Genomic DNA, 16,528 nt, shown 5'->3' with positions numbered 1-16,528 from the left:
TAGATCAGCACATTGGGATTGAACTTCCAAAACAATCAGTTTTACATTTCATTCATTTAGCAGACACTCTCATCCAGAGCGTGTTCCAGCACAATGCAAGTGTATCCATTCAAATTGAATGAGCAATAGTGTCAGACCAGGCTAACCACACTCCCAGACCAGTGAGTGTGAGCATAACACTATTCCTACCACAAGGAATAAACTTCAGCAACCTGACTAGATAAGGGAAGCCAAGTATACTACCATCTGTCAGACACTAGATCTAGTTTTTATCCCAAATTAGAGAGAGAAACCAGTTTAATCATCATATCTGATTGCATTACTCATTGTTTTTCTCTTACTGAAATGAACTAGTGATAACCTCCAGCTACATACACTTTGAGATCTCCAGGCAGGCACACCACTCCACCATGAATGTATTGGAATAAAAGGGAGAATCCACCAGCATGTCAGTGTGGCCCTGGAGCAGCAGCCAGAGAGGGGAAGGCAGGAATGAAAAACAAAGGCCAGGCCTGAGTGTCTGTCAGTGGGAAACGTCCCAGACGCTGACTGACTGGACGGATTAGGGGCTGCAGGCAGAGAGAGACTTGGCTCTGCAAACAACAGCCTGGGAATGCTGGGGCTTGTGTGTGCTCAGGTAAGCTCACCTGAAAGTGGACAAGGCGGAGAAGGGGGGGGGGGGGGGGGGGGGAGGCCAATCGGACGATGAGACAAGAGCCTGTCCCCAGCCTGGCTTCCCTTCGGCGTAGCCACTGCCGCAATGCGTGACCCTTCCTCCACCTGCGTTTCTGCTCTGGGCAATGCAAGTGAGAGGCTCCGCCAGGAATGAAAACCCCAGACCCAAAACGCTGATGTTGACCACATTCATGCTGCTTTCAAAACCTTGACAGTCTTGACAAATGGGCTGACGCGCACGTCAGTCTGTAACCTCTGTGACCTCATCTTTCAGCATCTCCCCCACCACCCCCCTCTTTTTCGAGGTGGTAAAATTACCAGTTCTGTTTCTGGGACAACTCCGTTAATTGGAGACATCAGAGAAAATGGCTTCACACGAAAAACTAAACCTTCCTGATTAAACACCTTACAACTGTTCGCAAAATGTCTCCATACACAAATGAGAATGAAATCTCAAAGTTTCTCTGACTTAATGTGTTTGTTCTTCTCAGAGGGGCAGAGGGAGCAAACAGTCACAAAGTCCCTTGGACTAACATTGTGAGCTATCTACAGCAATCCACGTCATGCAAAAATGTATGCGTGTCAGACATTTGTTATTTAGAGGAGCGATTGCTCCGATGATATTTGCATTTAAAGAGCTCACGCAGTCTCTTTGTGTCAGTAATCCTTCGTAAGCCACATTTTATTACAGCCTACATTAAGGATTTTAGCTGTGGTGTCATTTGTCAAGCTTTTAGGCAGCCAGGCAATGGCCAGTGTTCTCCCCCTGCCGACCTGATACCTTTCATTTCGAGAGGCGATTCCAATTCTGCGGTGAAACTCAACAGAGGAGTTATTTAGCACCCCTCAATGTTGCCAGTTAGAAAAAAATCAAAGCCACTTGGCAGCTGCCCAGACCTGAGGAGGTCAAAGGTCACCACCAGATATTTTGAGCACGGCTATGCCAACAAAGGGCTCCTCTGGGGACGTGCCAGCCCCAGCCATTAGTGCCAGCCGTAAGAAAGCATGTCTGAGCGTTACAGCTATCTGACAGCGCTTCACTGCGGATGAGCACCATTTCATCAGCCAGCAGGAAAAACATACACCCGACCTCATTTGTAAATTACTCATTTATCAGTTTTCATTAAGAAAATGGCCTCAAAAAAAAGAAACAGAAAGGCTTCAGTCTTTACACAATGAACAAGCTTGTGGATTTACGCCAAAATAAGAAAAATATCGCCGTGGGCAAATGATTTTGTGAGAGACCCCCCATTAAATGAAGACATTTCATCACATGGTAATGATAAGCCTACTTTGGATACATTTCATACAGCAAACACCTGTCATAATCTTCTGTACTGATTGCAGCAGGAGGATTTGGGTCTCATTTGGTGAGAGACTGGCAATGCTAAAGCAATCAAACACAATTTTTGAAACGGAGCCATTTACAATCAAATTGTCACAGTCACAGCTGCCATTTTCCAGAGGCAGTTAAAAGAAAGAAAGAAATAAAATTCATTTTAGCCAATGTGGAGAAAATAATGTTTATCTCCTTGGCATTTTGCGGATGAATAAGCAGAATAAGCATTTTAAGACACCGCTTAGAAATTAATAAATAAGTGAACACTGTGTGGCACTTTAAAACATCAATGCGTCAAATGCATTTAAAGGCTTTTCTATTAATGAGTGAGCAATTTCCCTGAAAATTATAATCTGTGCACAGCACATTGATTTGTTGGCTCATTTAATGGCTCACAGGGTATTTAAGCATTGACATAATACTGATTGCATGACAATTTTTATTTATATAAGCTTGGTATTTTATTTACATGGAGGATAATGCAGATTAATCTGACATGGGAGATTTGCCTATGGTAAGATGCACCTCCTACTCAGTAGGTTCACCTTTTCAGATGTGTCGGCATATTCACAAGACCAGCTCTGTCCAAAGATCAAGCTTTGTTTCCCTCACACATACACCTGTAGACACGCAGTCTGTGTAAACAAACACACTCTCACTCTCTGACACACAAATGCACTCATTTCCAAATTCCAAAGAGCAATAAAACATTCACACAATTCGATATTCACAGAATCAAAGGCATCTCTACGCCTGACAAGTTTTCTCTTCTCTGTGTAAACAAAAAGTTTGCGAGAACAGTTTTGAGCACCGAGTTCACTGCCTCGCAATATCCAGGCTCCACAAACACATCTGCTGGGGGAACACAATGTGTTTGGCTACAAGAAAGTGGCAGCGAACAGCTGTGCAGCGGTAACGATGTGTTCCTCCTCCTCCGTGCTGCTTTTCAAAGGGATAGAGACGCTACCTGGGGATTTAGGCTATCCGACAGCAAAGCTCCAAGCCTTACAAAAACAAGCAAGAGTGAGAACTTCACAAGAGCTGAGGAGGCAGATCCTCGCGGGGTTGAATTTGAGGTGAGCGCATCTGACTGCGTGCGCACGCTCGTTCCGTGCGAATTCGCTACACCTCAGTTGGAGCGTGGAAGTGGAGTGCGGAAGTTTCTCTATAAGATGTTCAAAAGCAGCATGTGCCTGGATACAGTTGCTAAAAAAACAGTGACTGTGGTTTAAATAAATACAAAAAATGTGAAGTATACACTGCTGCTGGAACCATGCACCACCGCAACCACCGAGCCCTATTCTGAGTCTACAGTCAAATCTTGATTCTGACTGGATTACTCCTCAAGTACACTACAAAGAGTCTGGATCCAGAGTCTCTAAGCATTTCACAGTATCTCAGATACTTAGGGGCTTTATTCTGAAGCAAGCCCAGATTGCATCTAACCGCAGAGTACTTTGTCCTCATCTTTGAGCAAAGAACTTGAGCAGTCTAAAGAAAGGATATGAGTTTAGCGGTTGCAAAACTGTAACACTTCAGAACAGTCAAAGTCGTGCACAAAACATGCCACAGTTAGACTGAACTTGAGCCCAAGGACCTCTGTCTGTCTGACCCTTCCTGTCTGCTCCAGAGATTCCTAACCATGGATACCCACTGGTCTTCAGATTAAAACTGTTAGGCTGTCACCATTTCAAGGCAGCGTCATAAATCCAGACCCAAAAGAAAAAGAGGGAGAAGGGCTACCAGAGAAGGGGCAAGCCGTATTACAGATGCAGGAATGAAGAGCTTACTGAGGGAAGAATAATGAAACATTACAGCTGTGAATGAGCCTGGCCATCAACCAGTGCCTACGATCAGATATCTTCATTCAGACCCCTCTTCACACCAAAGGAGCAACATCCACCCACCCCCAAATCCTCTAATTAGCTCCACTTCTCCAGCCTTTAGGAGAAGTCGATTGTTGTTAACCTTTAAATTATAGTCGTGAACCTGCACATTACCATGGGCTGGCACAGGAGTGGGGGAAAAAAAAAAAAAAACGTGTTTAGGAGTGCACTTCTCGGTGAGTCTGGGAAAAGGAGGACCTGTGTTAGCGGGGCCTTTTGTGTTTCTCCACTGCCGTGGAAAAGTAGAAGAAAGCCCTGCGCTGTCAGAGTCCCCTCTTAAAGCAAATGCCACCATCAACGTCAGTACCAGCAAATCAGAGAAACGCACAAATACAAAAACCCCGCATAGGTAGGGAATGGAGGGGGGCATTTCCCACTCGCATACCTAAGAGTGAGAGCCTTTTAATTTCTGCAAATTCGAGTGACCTGTGCACGGAAAAGCTGATTGGGGGTGAACCCACCAGGAGATGACAATGCCTCAGAGTACCCCCGCGCTGAGCGAGAGAAGGTGAAAAGAGGCTGCCTGTGCAGCTGAGGGCATCTCAAAGAGCCTCTGTCACTCATCGCAACTCATGCTCATCATGCTCCAAAGCTTTTCAAGGAGAGCTCCCGAAGTATGTGGGTTTTGCAAGACCTATTGTAGAATATTACTGGCCAAATGTTTTTTTTTCCCTCCAACCATAGGTTCCTTTACAATTGCAACATATGCCATGAGTTGTCCCTACTGACCGGGAGAAATAAGCATGAGAATGGGCACAGGGAATAACTTAATAATTAACAATAAATAATGCAAATCTGGGGCCATCCATTTTTTTTCCCCTTTTTCCCTGCTCAGACAATTCAAAAGAGACTTAATATTCCATTCAATTAGAAATGCCCTGAGGAGAAACGAGCACAATCCCCCAGTGGGTTTCATTTTTTTGCTTCTTTGCCTCAACTTTTAAAATTCAAACATGTCTTTTTAGTATGGGTCCCTTCAACCTCTTAGCCTTTGTGTGTATTGAAGAAGGCAATTTAATGCTAATATAGGATTTCCTGGGGGAAGAATGGATTCTTTGCCTTTGAGGAACACAAATGAATGCACAAATGCAGAGATACACGCACACACACACACATGCGCGCACACACACACACACACACACACACACACACACACGCACATTGGTGCACAAGCATACACACACACACACACACGCGCACACACACACACACATGCGCGCACACACACACACACACACACACACACACACACACACACACACACACATGCACATTGGTGCACAAGCATACACACACACACACACACACATGTGCACACACACACACACACACACACACACACACACACACGCACACACGCGCACACAAACACATACACATTGGTGCACAAGCATACACACACACACACACACACACACACAGCCTCTCTTTCGCCCTCTCCCTCTCCCTCTCCCTCTCCCTCACTAACTGGAAGAGCACATGACAAGACAAAAATGGTTTGATTTGTATGTGCACTTATAACATGCACAGTAAAACCTGCACTGAACACCTCCTCTGACACACTACTCTAGCTGCAGCTGGGATATGCCTACATTAGTACACGACAACCTTAAAAAATCGTGTCAGAACAAGCAGAAGCAAGTAAAGATTCCTGCATGATACACTGCATTGATACTGCCTTGTCTCCATGTTTGAAGCTGATCCCGATAAGAACACTTCCCCTTCTACGAGGCACAACTTCAGTGCAATCGCCTGGTTTTATCTCTCATGCCCCTGTCTTTTCGATTATCAACACAAGTGATCTTACAATGCTTTAATTCACACATTCTGTTTAGCCACCTTACATGAAAAGCCTCTTCAGAGGCGAACAAAGGAACAAGATTCCTATATTTCTTGGGCTTTTGACATTGAACAAACCCAAAACATTAAAATATTAATTCTGAATCAATCACATGACAGTCAACCATATTTTTAATTGATTGCCCATTAGAATTAGAATGTCATAATTTGTTTCATAAGCATAAGCCTGACAAGATGCTTAAGGCCAGACAGTGCCTTTGACCATAAATTCAAACAGCATTCAAACAGCCATTAATAAAATGTGTGGAAGGGCCATCCTACCACTGTCTTCAATGGAGAAGTAGAAGATGTCACTTGTGGCATTGTCTCCATCCTTCAGCACATAGCAGATCTTCATGTCATCGATATCAGCTGAAAAAAAAAAAAAAATACATTAATGCCCATACTTCTACTAATTAAATCATATAAATATACAGTATTTTTTCTCTCACATGCTATAATATCCTAGCTGGATGACACTGATGTTTCATTATATTTTTTCCAAATATAAGCCTGACCAAATTTACTCTTTATGGTAATGCATTTTAACATTAAAAACACCTACAATATAAATGTTCTATTTTATGTGCTTTGCAGACTGTAAGCTGTTCTGTCAAATCGAATACTGAATTAAGCAGTGGCAGCATAAAATATTCTTAAATAGTGTTTAAATTGGTTAGAGTCACATTAAAAATTTGTCAAGTCTCTTCATTCAGCTGCCATAACACCATTTGAAGATTTCAGTGACAGATATTCAGAGTGGCCTCTTGGTATTTACATGTTTTGAAGAGTATACTGTTGTGCCAGTTTGATCATCACAGCTTATGAATTTCTCATTTCTGTCTTCTGTATTACTCAACAAGTGTGCAATGTAAAAAACCTACTGTCATTCATGTTTCAGCACTTATGTAAATTCAGGCAATAATCCTACCACTTGCCAGATTTACCTAGTATCCAGACATGCTGTAAAAATAACGTATTAAAAAACACAAAGAAAGCAATAAAGGCAAGGAGGATGCTCAATTACCTGACATGATAAGAAAACTGTAAAAGGAAAAGTCACTAAAACTTAAGAATGGCAGGAGACTGTATAATGACAGGGAAGTGGAAAAAAAGCCTAGAAGAAGTCAGGCTTCCAGAAGCACCAAAGCGCCCACATCTGTTATCTTCTAAGCCGGAATCCTTGCACGGATTCTTAATTCCCTGGGAGCGGGCATGGTGTGAAGTTTATCGACCCTGCTACCCTCAATATTTGATGTCAAAACATTTCCCCTCAAAGAGGCTGGCTCATAAAAATGTAAACCCTCAATTTCAGAGACACGGAGGGAGTAGCTTTATTTACTGTCTGTTTACCCGCGCTAGATCCCCGTTCAAATATTTAGCAGGCATCCGGCGGGAAGCGAGCGCAGAGAATGGGATCGGTAAATAAAGCAGATTGATTGTTTCTTTCCGCCTGCTGCCTGCTCTGATGGGAATGTTTGCTGAGGTGCACCCCCTCGTTTTCATCTGTAGCCTTTCCCATGTCTCTGACGCTCGGCCGTCTGTCACTCCGAGCAGAGCCGACATGCGTTTCACACCTTTCGGACAGGGCTCCAGCATTCATATGTTTTCCATTATTTATTACCTTTGCCCTCTCCCCTCATGGAAGGTAAGCCCTATTCATATTTAATAAACATCACTAATACTCTAAGAGAGCTAAATAGATGAGCTGAAAGGAACACAGCTGGCCAGACACTCCATCACGCCAGGGCAGCTTCCCCAGCAGGTCAGTAGAGCTTCTAATTGTAATGCCTTTGAGACCTCAGTAGTTTGCTGCCCAGAGCTTGCCTATGCTTACGGACACCGGCGGCAGGGCTTGTTCTATTCCAGGAGAGGCCATGACACCACACAATTTATTTTTGCAATTTTCTCAACGCCATGTTAATGGCAGATCTGGAAAGCACTCTCGCAAGGCTGGGTTTAAATCAATTATTAAGGAAAGGGAAAGCGTGTGAGGTAAAATCATAACCTCTCGCCCCACTGAGATCTCCAGTTATTCAGAGGGTTTAAGCTGACACGCAACAACAAGCCATCTGCTTCTTTTCCCAGCAGTGGTTAAAGAGCTGTAACATACAGCTGATGCAGGCATGAACATGGTACAGCTTCACACTAAGAACAGTACATATGAAAAGTACGAATCTGTGCGTCTCAGCTCTAACTGCATGATTATACACAAATAAATGAATATACTCTGAATTTCATTGCTAAAGCTGTGAATCAAAACAAGTACAAAAAACATGTGTTTTTTACCTTGAGTGAACGTTGTGATGGAAGCATTGCCTTTGCCCAGGTTGATGAGGTAGCCGTGCTCCGGTCCCACTGTAATCTTGAACTTCACAGAGGCCTGGGTGCTGTCCCTGTCTTCCGCCTTCAGTGTCTTGCTTGTGATCATGAACCCCAGGTGTCCGGTCGACAGGATCCGCAGGGTGGGGCCACCCTTATTGACCACAATCTGCGGGACCCCGTTGTCCACCGAGAAAATGGTGATCTTCATCATCTGCGGCTTGCGGGTCTCAAAGACGGTGTCAGGAAACACGTAGAAGTCGGTGTGGGTGCCGTCGGTGACGGTGAAGGAGAAGCTGTCCTCTGTTGACTCCGTGCCATCGTGCTTGTAGCTGATCATGTTCTCATTGAGGTCCTGCTTGGTGAAGGAGGTGACAGGCCGGGTATTGTTAAAGAGCAGCTGGCCATGAACGGGCACCTGGGTGATGGTGAACTTCAGGAGGCGGTCGACCGTGTCACGGTCCTCGATCGTCAGCTCGAAAGGGGTGATCAGCTTGTTCTCGCCCTCATTCACCACGAGGCCGTGCACCGTCAGGACGGGCTTCTTGTTGTCCACGTCCGTGATGGAGACACGGAAAGTGCGAAAGACGGGGTTGTAGCCGTCAGTGACCTCGAACTCAAAGCTGTCCATCTTCACCTCGTCGTCCGAGGTGTGAATGTAGTAGATCTTGTTGCCAGCCAGTTGGAGCTGTGTGAAGGTGGTGATGGGCATGCCAGGTGTGTCTGTGCATTCCAGGTGCCCCCGCACAGGAGCTCTGGTGATGGTGAACACCAGGTTCTCATCTGGGCTGTTCAAGTCGCTGGTGCTGAGCAGGTCGGTGGTGAGGGTCACCCTCCCACCCTCTTTCAGGGAAACGCCTTTGCTGACAACGTCAGGGAACACCATGTCGATCCTGCCGACGGTGATGTAGAAGTACCTGTCTATGAGAGGGTTGAGGCCGTCGGTGACATCAAATTTAATGAGATCACGAATTCCCTCCTGTCCATTGTGAATGTACACAATAAGATCCCGGTCCACCTCACTCTGTGTGAAGTTCATTCCGACTGTGATGTTCTCTAATAATCCAAAAAGTGTTCTCCTTTGTAAGAAGCCTTGTCCAGGGCCATAGCGAATTATGTAGGTTAGAGTGCTATCCTCAGAGTCCAGATCGGTGGCTTTCAGAACTTTATTGTTGATGATTTTTGTTTCCCCTATCTCAATTTCTAGGCCATCATTTATTGCCATCCTGGGGGTTTCATCATCTACTGGAATAATCATGATGATAACAGTTTTCTCCACTGTGAATTTACCATCAGTGAGAAGGACATTAAAGCTGTCTTCTGTGGTCTCCGAGTCATCATGCTCATAAACAATGCTGGAGGCCTCTTTAATCTGGTCGAGAGTGAAGTTGGTGACTGGGATTGTGCCAGTGGTCAGCTGGTTGAGGATAAATCCATGCTTGGGGGGTTTGGTGACAATGAACGTCAGTTCATCTGCAGCGATATCTGCATCTGCACCGTTCAAAATAGGCGTGTCAATGACAATGTTCATGCCTTCCATCACCACAAACTCCCTCATGTAGATCTCTGGCTTTTCATCATTCGAGGGAATTATAACGATGGGGAAGAAATGTCTCTCGGAAAAGTTAATGCCATCGGAGCACCTAAAGGTGAACCTGTCCTCCACAGGCTCAACTCCTTTGTGAATGCTTTGCACATAATATATGTGGCCTTGTCTGATGTCTTTTATGGTGAAAGCACTAATGGCTGTCCCTGACCTGGACTTCTCTGAGCCTGGTGCAGGTGAAATGTTCTCTACATAACCGGAGGTGGGCTGGACTATAATTGTGCAGAGGAGGTCGTCTATAGGGGTGTCAACATCTTCAGCACTTATGTGGTGAATTTCAATGACATTTTTCTCTCCTTCAACAACACTAAACTGCAGCCCCACCGTGACCTCTGGTGCCTGGCTGTCCAATGGAAGGATGGTGACCTGCACTCGAACCCCATTCACTTTATTGCCCCCTACAGTCCATTCATCTGACATGTCAGTGAGGGTCAGATTAAAGAAGTCCTCTTTTGTGGTGAGGCCAACCTCTCCACTCGTGTGTGCATACACCACAACCCCATTGATGATGTCTGCCTGGGTGAATCTTGAGGAAGGCACACCATTCACAAGAATTTCACCAAAATTGGGGGCGTCTTCCACAATGAAGGTCAGCCTGAGGTCATCTGTGTCTTCGTCCCTTCCCTGAATGACATTAGTCGTAATCTCCGTGGCTCCGTTTTCCAGGACATCTATGTGGGAACCGATTGTGCCCACCGGGAGATTTATCGTTGGTGGTTCGTCGTCGATGGGCTTCACGGTTATCTTGACTGTGATTGTGACGACATGGATGCCGTCGCTGATGTCCAGCTGAAAAGTGTCGCTTGTTGACTCATCGCCATTGTGAAGGTAGGAGATTTTGCCATTGGAAACATCGTCAAGGTTAAAGAAATCCCCTTTGGTCATGTCAGTGAACGTGTACTGGACCTGGCCGTGAAGTGGAGGCTGAGTGAGAGTGAATGATATCTGCTTGCTGTCAGTGTCAGCGTCTGTGGTGTCCAGTTCAGAGCTTGTAATGATATGAGTGCCCCGTTCAAAGACGGTGAAGCCAGTGTTGGTTATCTGAGGAGGTTTGTTGTCAACAGGCTGCAGAAATATGGAGAAAACTCCCTCCACGCTATTTCCAGACGTGTCCTCAACAGTGTAGTGGAACTGAACCACGTGAGCAGTGATTCCCAGCTCCAGGTCAGGTGGCTTGTAGGTTATTTTGTGGTGGTTGATTTGTGCCTGGGTAAATTCAGTAACCTCAGTCACAGGGCTTTCTGTTAAAACAATGGATCCCAGTATGACAGGGCTATTTTCATCAGTGTCAGTTGGTGGCTGGATGATGGTGTATTTCAGATCTCTGTCCTCTGAGTCCAAGTCAGTGTAGCGGAGGAATTTTTTTCGGAAGTGGGTCAGCTGATACTCATGCACAGTCATTTGCAGGGTGGTGCCAGGAAAGAGCTCAGGTGGAATGTCATCGATGGGAAGAACTTTGATAATAAAAGTGCTCTCCCCTGACAGGTTGGGGGGGTCATTGTCATCCTGAACTCGGAACACAAACTGGTCCATGACTGTGTCAGTGCTGTGGGGCCCTACGTGTCTGTAAAAAAGCTTCCCATCAGTAATATCCTGTTGCAGCCACTCTGTAACCACTTTCTCATACACCTCATCGTTTGCATTGAATTTCCAGGTAGATGGGTCTTCTGGTGCCTCAGACTGGCGCAACAGCACCTCGCCAATTGTGGAAAACGGAGGTTCGATTGTAAATTTAATGGTTGAATCCTCAGAGTCAATGTCTGCAGCACTGAGCATCAAAGGGGAAATGGGCATCATCTGATTCTTGAACAGCACCAGCCCGGTGTTGGCATTTATAATGGGCGGCTCATCGTCTGTTGGCACAACGGTAATAGGAAACAGGAATTCCACTTCATGTTTGCCGTCCGTCATCCGGAAAATAATGTTGTCGCTGTATGTATCGCTGCCATCATGCTGATAGATGACAACGCCAGCATCAAGGTCCGCCGGGGTAAAGAATTTCTTCCTTGATCCCAGAACAGTGAGTTCCCCATGCCGCAGCCCATCAATAACGGTGATTCTGACGTTGTCTAAATTGTCCTCATCGCTGATCTCGAGGTTGTGCATGCTGGACAGCGGCCTGGACTGACCTTCGTACAAAAGCTGCCCTGTGTTTCTCGTCACCACAGGGGCCAGGGTGTTCATAGGCTTCACCACGATCATGAAAGCGAAGGGGTCAGAGACAGCCCCCTCTGTGTCCACCACCTCAAACTCGATCTGAAAAATTCTCTCCACATCAGAGTCCACAGAGGGAGGCTTATAGGCTATTTTTAGATCCTTGAGGTCTCCTTGATAAAACGATGTGATCGGTAAATTCCTATCGTCAGTGCTCACAATGTAGCCCTCCTCAAAGGAGAGAGGAGAGGTGATATTAAAGATTAAATCATCAGGATTGGATTCAATGTCCTCTGCGGCCAGCATGTCCGGGGTTATAGCAGTCATAACAAACTGATCAACTTCCATCATCATCATTGCCACAAAACTGGGCTTGGGGGCTGTGTTTTCCTCTCCCTCCCTTATACGCACCATAATCTGGAAAAACTCTTGCTTGAGTAAATTCCCCTCTTTGTCCTGCAATTCCACAATCATTGGAACATAATCTCTGTTTGGAGACCTGTGCGTGAATGTGTGCTGGTAGCGTATGTTTAGCTTGAGAAATTCATCACAATCCACCATTTTTCCCAGTTTAGCTTCATCTATAAGTTTCCCATACCTGGGCAAGGGGCTGCCAGCAGCTAATGAGGATATCTTGCATTGCTGTTCATTTCTATCAAAAGTGAACTCCAAAATCTTTCTGTCAATGGGATTACTAGTGCCAAGCAGTTTTTCGACTGTGAGAGGCATGTTTCTGGTTAATACCTCCAACTGAGTGAAAACGACCTCAACCTCCATCATAAACGGTATGATAATTGTATCAGTTTGCGTGTCATACCTGAGCTGCAATCTCACCCTGTCCTTCGAAGGGCTCCTCGAGCCGAAATGCGTGTACTTCACGTCGTTTGGACCAAATTCACACGAAAACTTCTTTGGGAATAGCTGTCCGGGTCTCTGTGTCAAAGGATCATTATCCAGAACAGTTATGCTGCATCTATCTCCCGGCTGAACTTGAATGACTAAATCGTTGATGGGGTCAACAAACACTGGTCTCCCGAACGGCACACGTATTCCATTGTTCGCCACCAAAATTGCATCCTCTGAAAGTTCCGGTCTCAAAGCGTAAGATAATCCCAAACTGTCAAAAACTTGTGCCGATGCGTTACCTGTCAGAAGCCCCGCAAACAGAAGAAGTCTGCAGAAACCCACAGCGGCTATTGCAGTCCTGCGCCGCTGCAACAACATGTTTCTAGCCATTTGTCGTCAAATGCCACTGTGTGGATGTTCTCCTCTGTGCAGATGAAATCCGGAATAAAAAGAAAAGGGGGGTAAAAACTAAAAGAGATTTGATTGAGCGCTGAAAAATCTCACATACGCATCCGTACCCAGACACTGCATTCTTCCCAAGCTCCAACACTGAGTTATAAACTTCAGGCACTTGCAGGCTGAGAGTAAGGAAATCACGCCCTCTTTTACAGGCGATTGGATGATATTCACGGTGGAATGCGTTTGTCAGGTTGTAAATGGACGTGAATGATGTCAGTCTGAGGAAGAGAGCGCGACACGGACAGTCCAATGCACGGGGACGACTTGTAGCAGGTTGAATTGAGGTGAGTCCAGGGATTTAACGTTGAAACAAACGAATGAAAATTAAAAAAAAAATACCCGAAATGAAGACACAAATGAAACTCTTCTCTGAGCTATACGTGATTGGTCGAAAACGGAAATTTATATATAATGATCTATTTGGAAATGCCTACGAAAATTGCAAATACTTACAGATATGAAGCTATTTACAAGAGGCATGTCTGCATGGCACTATTTCAGCGGGGCACACTGTATGCTTGCTGAACATTGTACAGCATCCTTCTGTGTAAACGTATTATGCAGTACTTAAAAACTGGAGAAGGACAGCAACACGCCTCTCACAGTATATTGTTACATTATATTTGAAGTGAAATAACGTATCCTACTTATGAATAAAATTTCAAATTACAGGTTATTATCCATAGATGTGAAATGAAAACAGGCGCATCTTTTCATGACAATAAAAGTGTACAGTAGCCTAGTGTTCTCCCCTATGGAGGACATGTCTTGTAAATAATTTGGCTCCCTCTCGTGGTACAGTACTGTATAAGAAAAATAAATCATCCATTCCTCATCCATTCCTCTCTCTTTCTATTTCTGTATATGTAGATAGAGTGAGTGTATATTTTCAAGATGCTCAGTGGGTCAGTAGTGGTGGGGTAGACCTATCATATCAATCTCATACCCCATGAGCCCCATGTGATCCCATAAGCTGAGAATGGGTTGTGGCGCACACACAATTTTAACACTGGTTCAGGCCTTCATTTATATTTTAATTGTGCGTTACCTATATTCTGTTATTTGTTTGTCTAATAAAGACAATATTTGGATCATAACCAATTCCTATACAGATAGATCTATATTTTTATAAAGAGGAGGTTACATCATGCTTTAGAATGCCTTGGTGCGTTTCAAATTGTCCGTACAAATTCTAGCGCAGGAAAACATAACCGATTAACTCCAGTTTTTGATCTCATGACTGTAAGGACTTCCACAGATGGGCAAATTCTTTTTTCACGGAATCTAACTGGAACATCCATTTCTTCACTGAAGCCATGTGTAACATTAGTTGCGAGAAAGAATGAGAGAGATGGACCCTGAAAGCGCAAGATTGAAGAAATAAGTTCAGTTTATGCGGAGAGGGGGAGCACTTCCACTGACAGTGGGATGAATGATAAGACAGCCAAACTAGGATGCAAAGCAATTTCAGCAGAGTGCCACGACCAAGCACCAGCTCGGCTTAAGGTCTGCCTTCCTTCTCTTTTATTGCTGGCGTAAATAACCCTTTCCCCTGGGCAAAATGGTGCAAAAAGCCTGCAAAGTGCAGAGCTCGGCGGGCAGCAGCTGCTGCTGGCCCGTCAGCTGCTCTCGCAGAGTGCACCGCTAGGCAAAGGTTGTCCGCCAGAGCAACTTCAAACACCCCAGCTGCGCGGTGCCCTCCCGAGAATTTTCAGAAAATATGGCTAAAAATAATCCGAATTAAACCCGAACTACCCACTGGCAAGCGTGATAACTGACATCATTTGCCAGACAGAGTTGAACCACTATCAGGCTATTTTACATTTTTTGGATAATGGATACCAAAGAGCTGATTACTTCAGTGGTTGATAGAAATACATAATTGCCTAGCACCAGGGAGCTGGAGAGAAAAAAAATCAACATGTTTATCTCTGTATATTTTTTATCAAATTTTATTCGTGTCTGTCATACCAGAATGAGACCTGTACATACATTCTTAGACTCCAAGACTACAGCACACACAGGTAAATGATTAAAGACAGGCATGGTAGGACTTCTTCTGAACCAGAGGCTCATTCATTGGTGAAGCTGAGTTGGAATTTTGATAAGAAAAGATAGGGCACAAAATATGCAACAACATCCACTGGTTCCGCAGCATATGCTGTGAAAATGTTAATGGCTTCCCAACAACAAACACAGAATCCCAGGTTGAAGTTGTTCTGTGTCACTAGAGAGTCATCAGGGCTAGGCAGAATTACAGCAGCAGACATTAGAATGACAATACACCTGGGGCAAAAGAAGCCCTGAAGTACTCGTGCCATGTAATTTTTAGACATATTGTTTTTGGCTGACATTTTCTGTGATCTGTTTCACTTGAAAGATGTCAGAATAATATGACACCTGTGATTATTCATTATATACATTTATTACATACCGCAACATAAGTATACTCATAAACACACTGCCTACGCAGTTCCCAAAATACAGCCTGTCATTAAGATATCATTTCTAAGTCTTAGACATAGTTCATATCTCACTGGGAATACATATATAAATAATTATACTGTAATCTGAGCAGCGTTCCCAAATACAAAATAATCCCTCTCAAAGTAACCCTTTTAACGGAATGACCATGATACTCGATTAGTAGAATAATGGCACAACTTTAATGACTGTAATGATCTTTCAATTTGAGTGACCAACTTCCCATGTATTTCTCTTTCTTGGTGGTATTCATTCAATGCTAAAATTCTCTTTAGTAAATCATGTAATGTTTTGTCATACTGTGCTATTGTGTCATACAGTTTTGCTTGTTTTTTTTTTTTTTTTTTTACTTTTAGCTCTAAGATGCCCGTGAGGCTGTAAGGAATTTAGGCCAAAAGTACTACAGGTCTATTTTAAATGCATGATGTGGCTGATAAGCTATACATAGCATTTCATTGAGTGACCAGGACGTCTGTGCACAGGAAGTAAGTGTTTTATGTTAGGGGACACATAATACAAACACCTGTCAACAACAGTAACTCTCAAACAGGGGTTATGTATTATTCTAAAACAAGGTTATAATATGTTTGAGCAACGCTATATGGTGGAGCCTGCTGGAACATAAGACTGTATTTTCTTCATGAAAAGTGAGTTTGTTCAACCCTGGGCTGTCTATTCTAATTCCTTGTTAACACGTGAAAAAATATGTTGGAGTTGCCATTTTGAAAACATATTCATGGACCCAAGACAGAAATTAATTGAATTCATCACTCTGGAAGGTCCTGTAAAAGTTCAGTCAGGACACTCTTGGTAAGACTTTGGGTCTCAAAACTGTTTGTAAGGATGAGCGTGTTCTTGGGAAAAGTGCATAAGAAAAAGTCACGTCGGATACATGAAATGTGTGCAATGTGTGGAAGC

The 16,528-nt window shown here is 44.2% G+C and overlaps 1 protein-coding gene across 1 annotated transcript in view; it reads right to left on the bottom strand.

Moving 5' to 3' along the window:
- LOC118783080 (FRAS1-related extracellular matrix protein 2-like) overlaps window positions 1-13,206 on the bottom strand; it is a 65,033-nt gene extending 51,827 nt beyond the window's left edge. The window contains exons 1-2 of the mRNA XM_036536761.1: window positions 8,029-13,206; window positions 6,022-6,111 (exon numbers count right to left, since the gene is read on the bottom strand). Coding sequence (XP_036392654.1) covers window positions 6,022-6,111; window positions 8,029-13,057 — 5,119 coding nt within the window. The 5' untranslated portion in view covers window positions 13,058-13,206. The remainder of the gene's footprint in view (window positions 1-6,021; window positions 6,112-8,028) is intronic.
- Between the last annotated feature and the right edge of the window lie 3,322 nt (window positions 13,207-16,528).

This window comes from Megalops cyprinoides, chromosome 9, assembly GCF_013368585.1.
Source record: "Megalops cyprinoides isolate fMegCyp1 chromosome 9, fMegCyp1.pri, whole genome shotgun sequence".
Lineage (NCBI taxonomy): Eukaryota > Metazoa > Chordata > Actinopteri > Elopiformes > Megalopidae > Megalops > Megalops cyprinoides.
The sequence above is the reverse complement of the archived record's forward strand: the minus strand, read 5'-3'. Positions and strand labels throughout refer to the sequence as shown.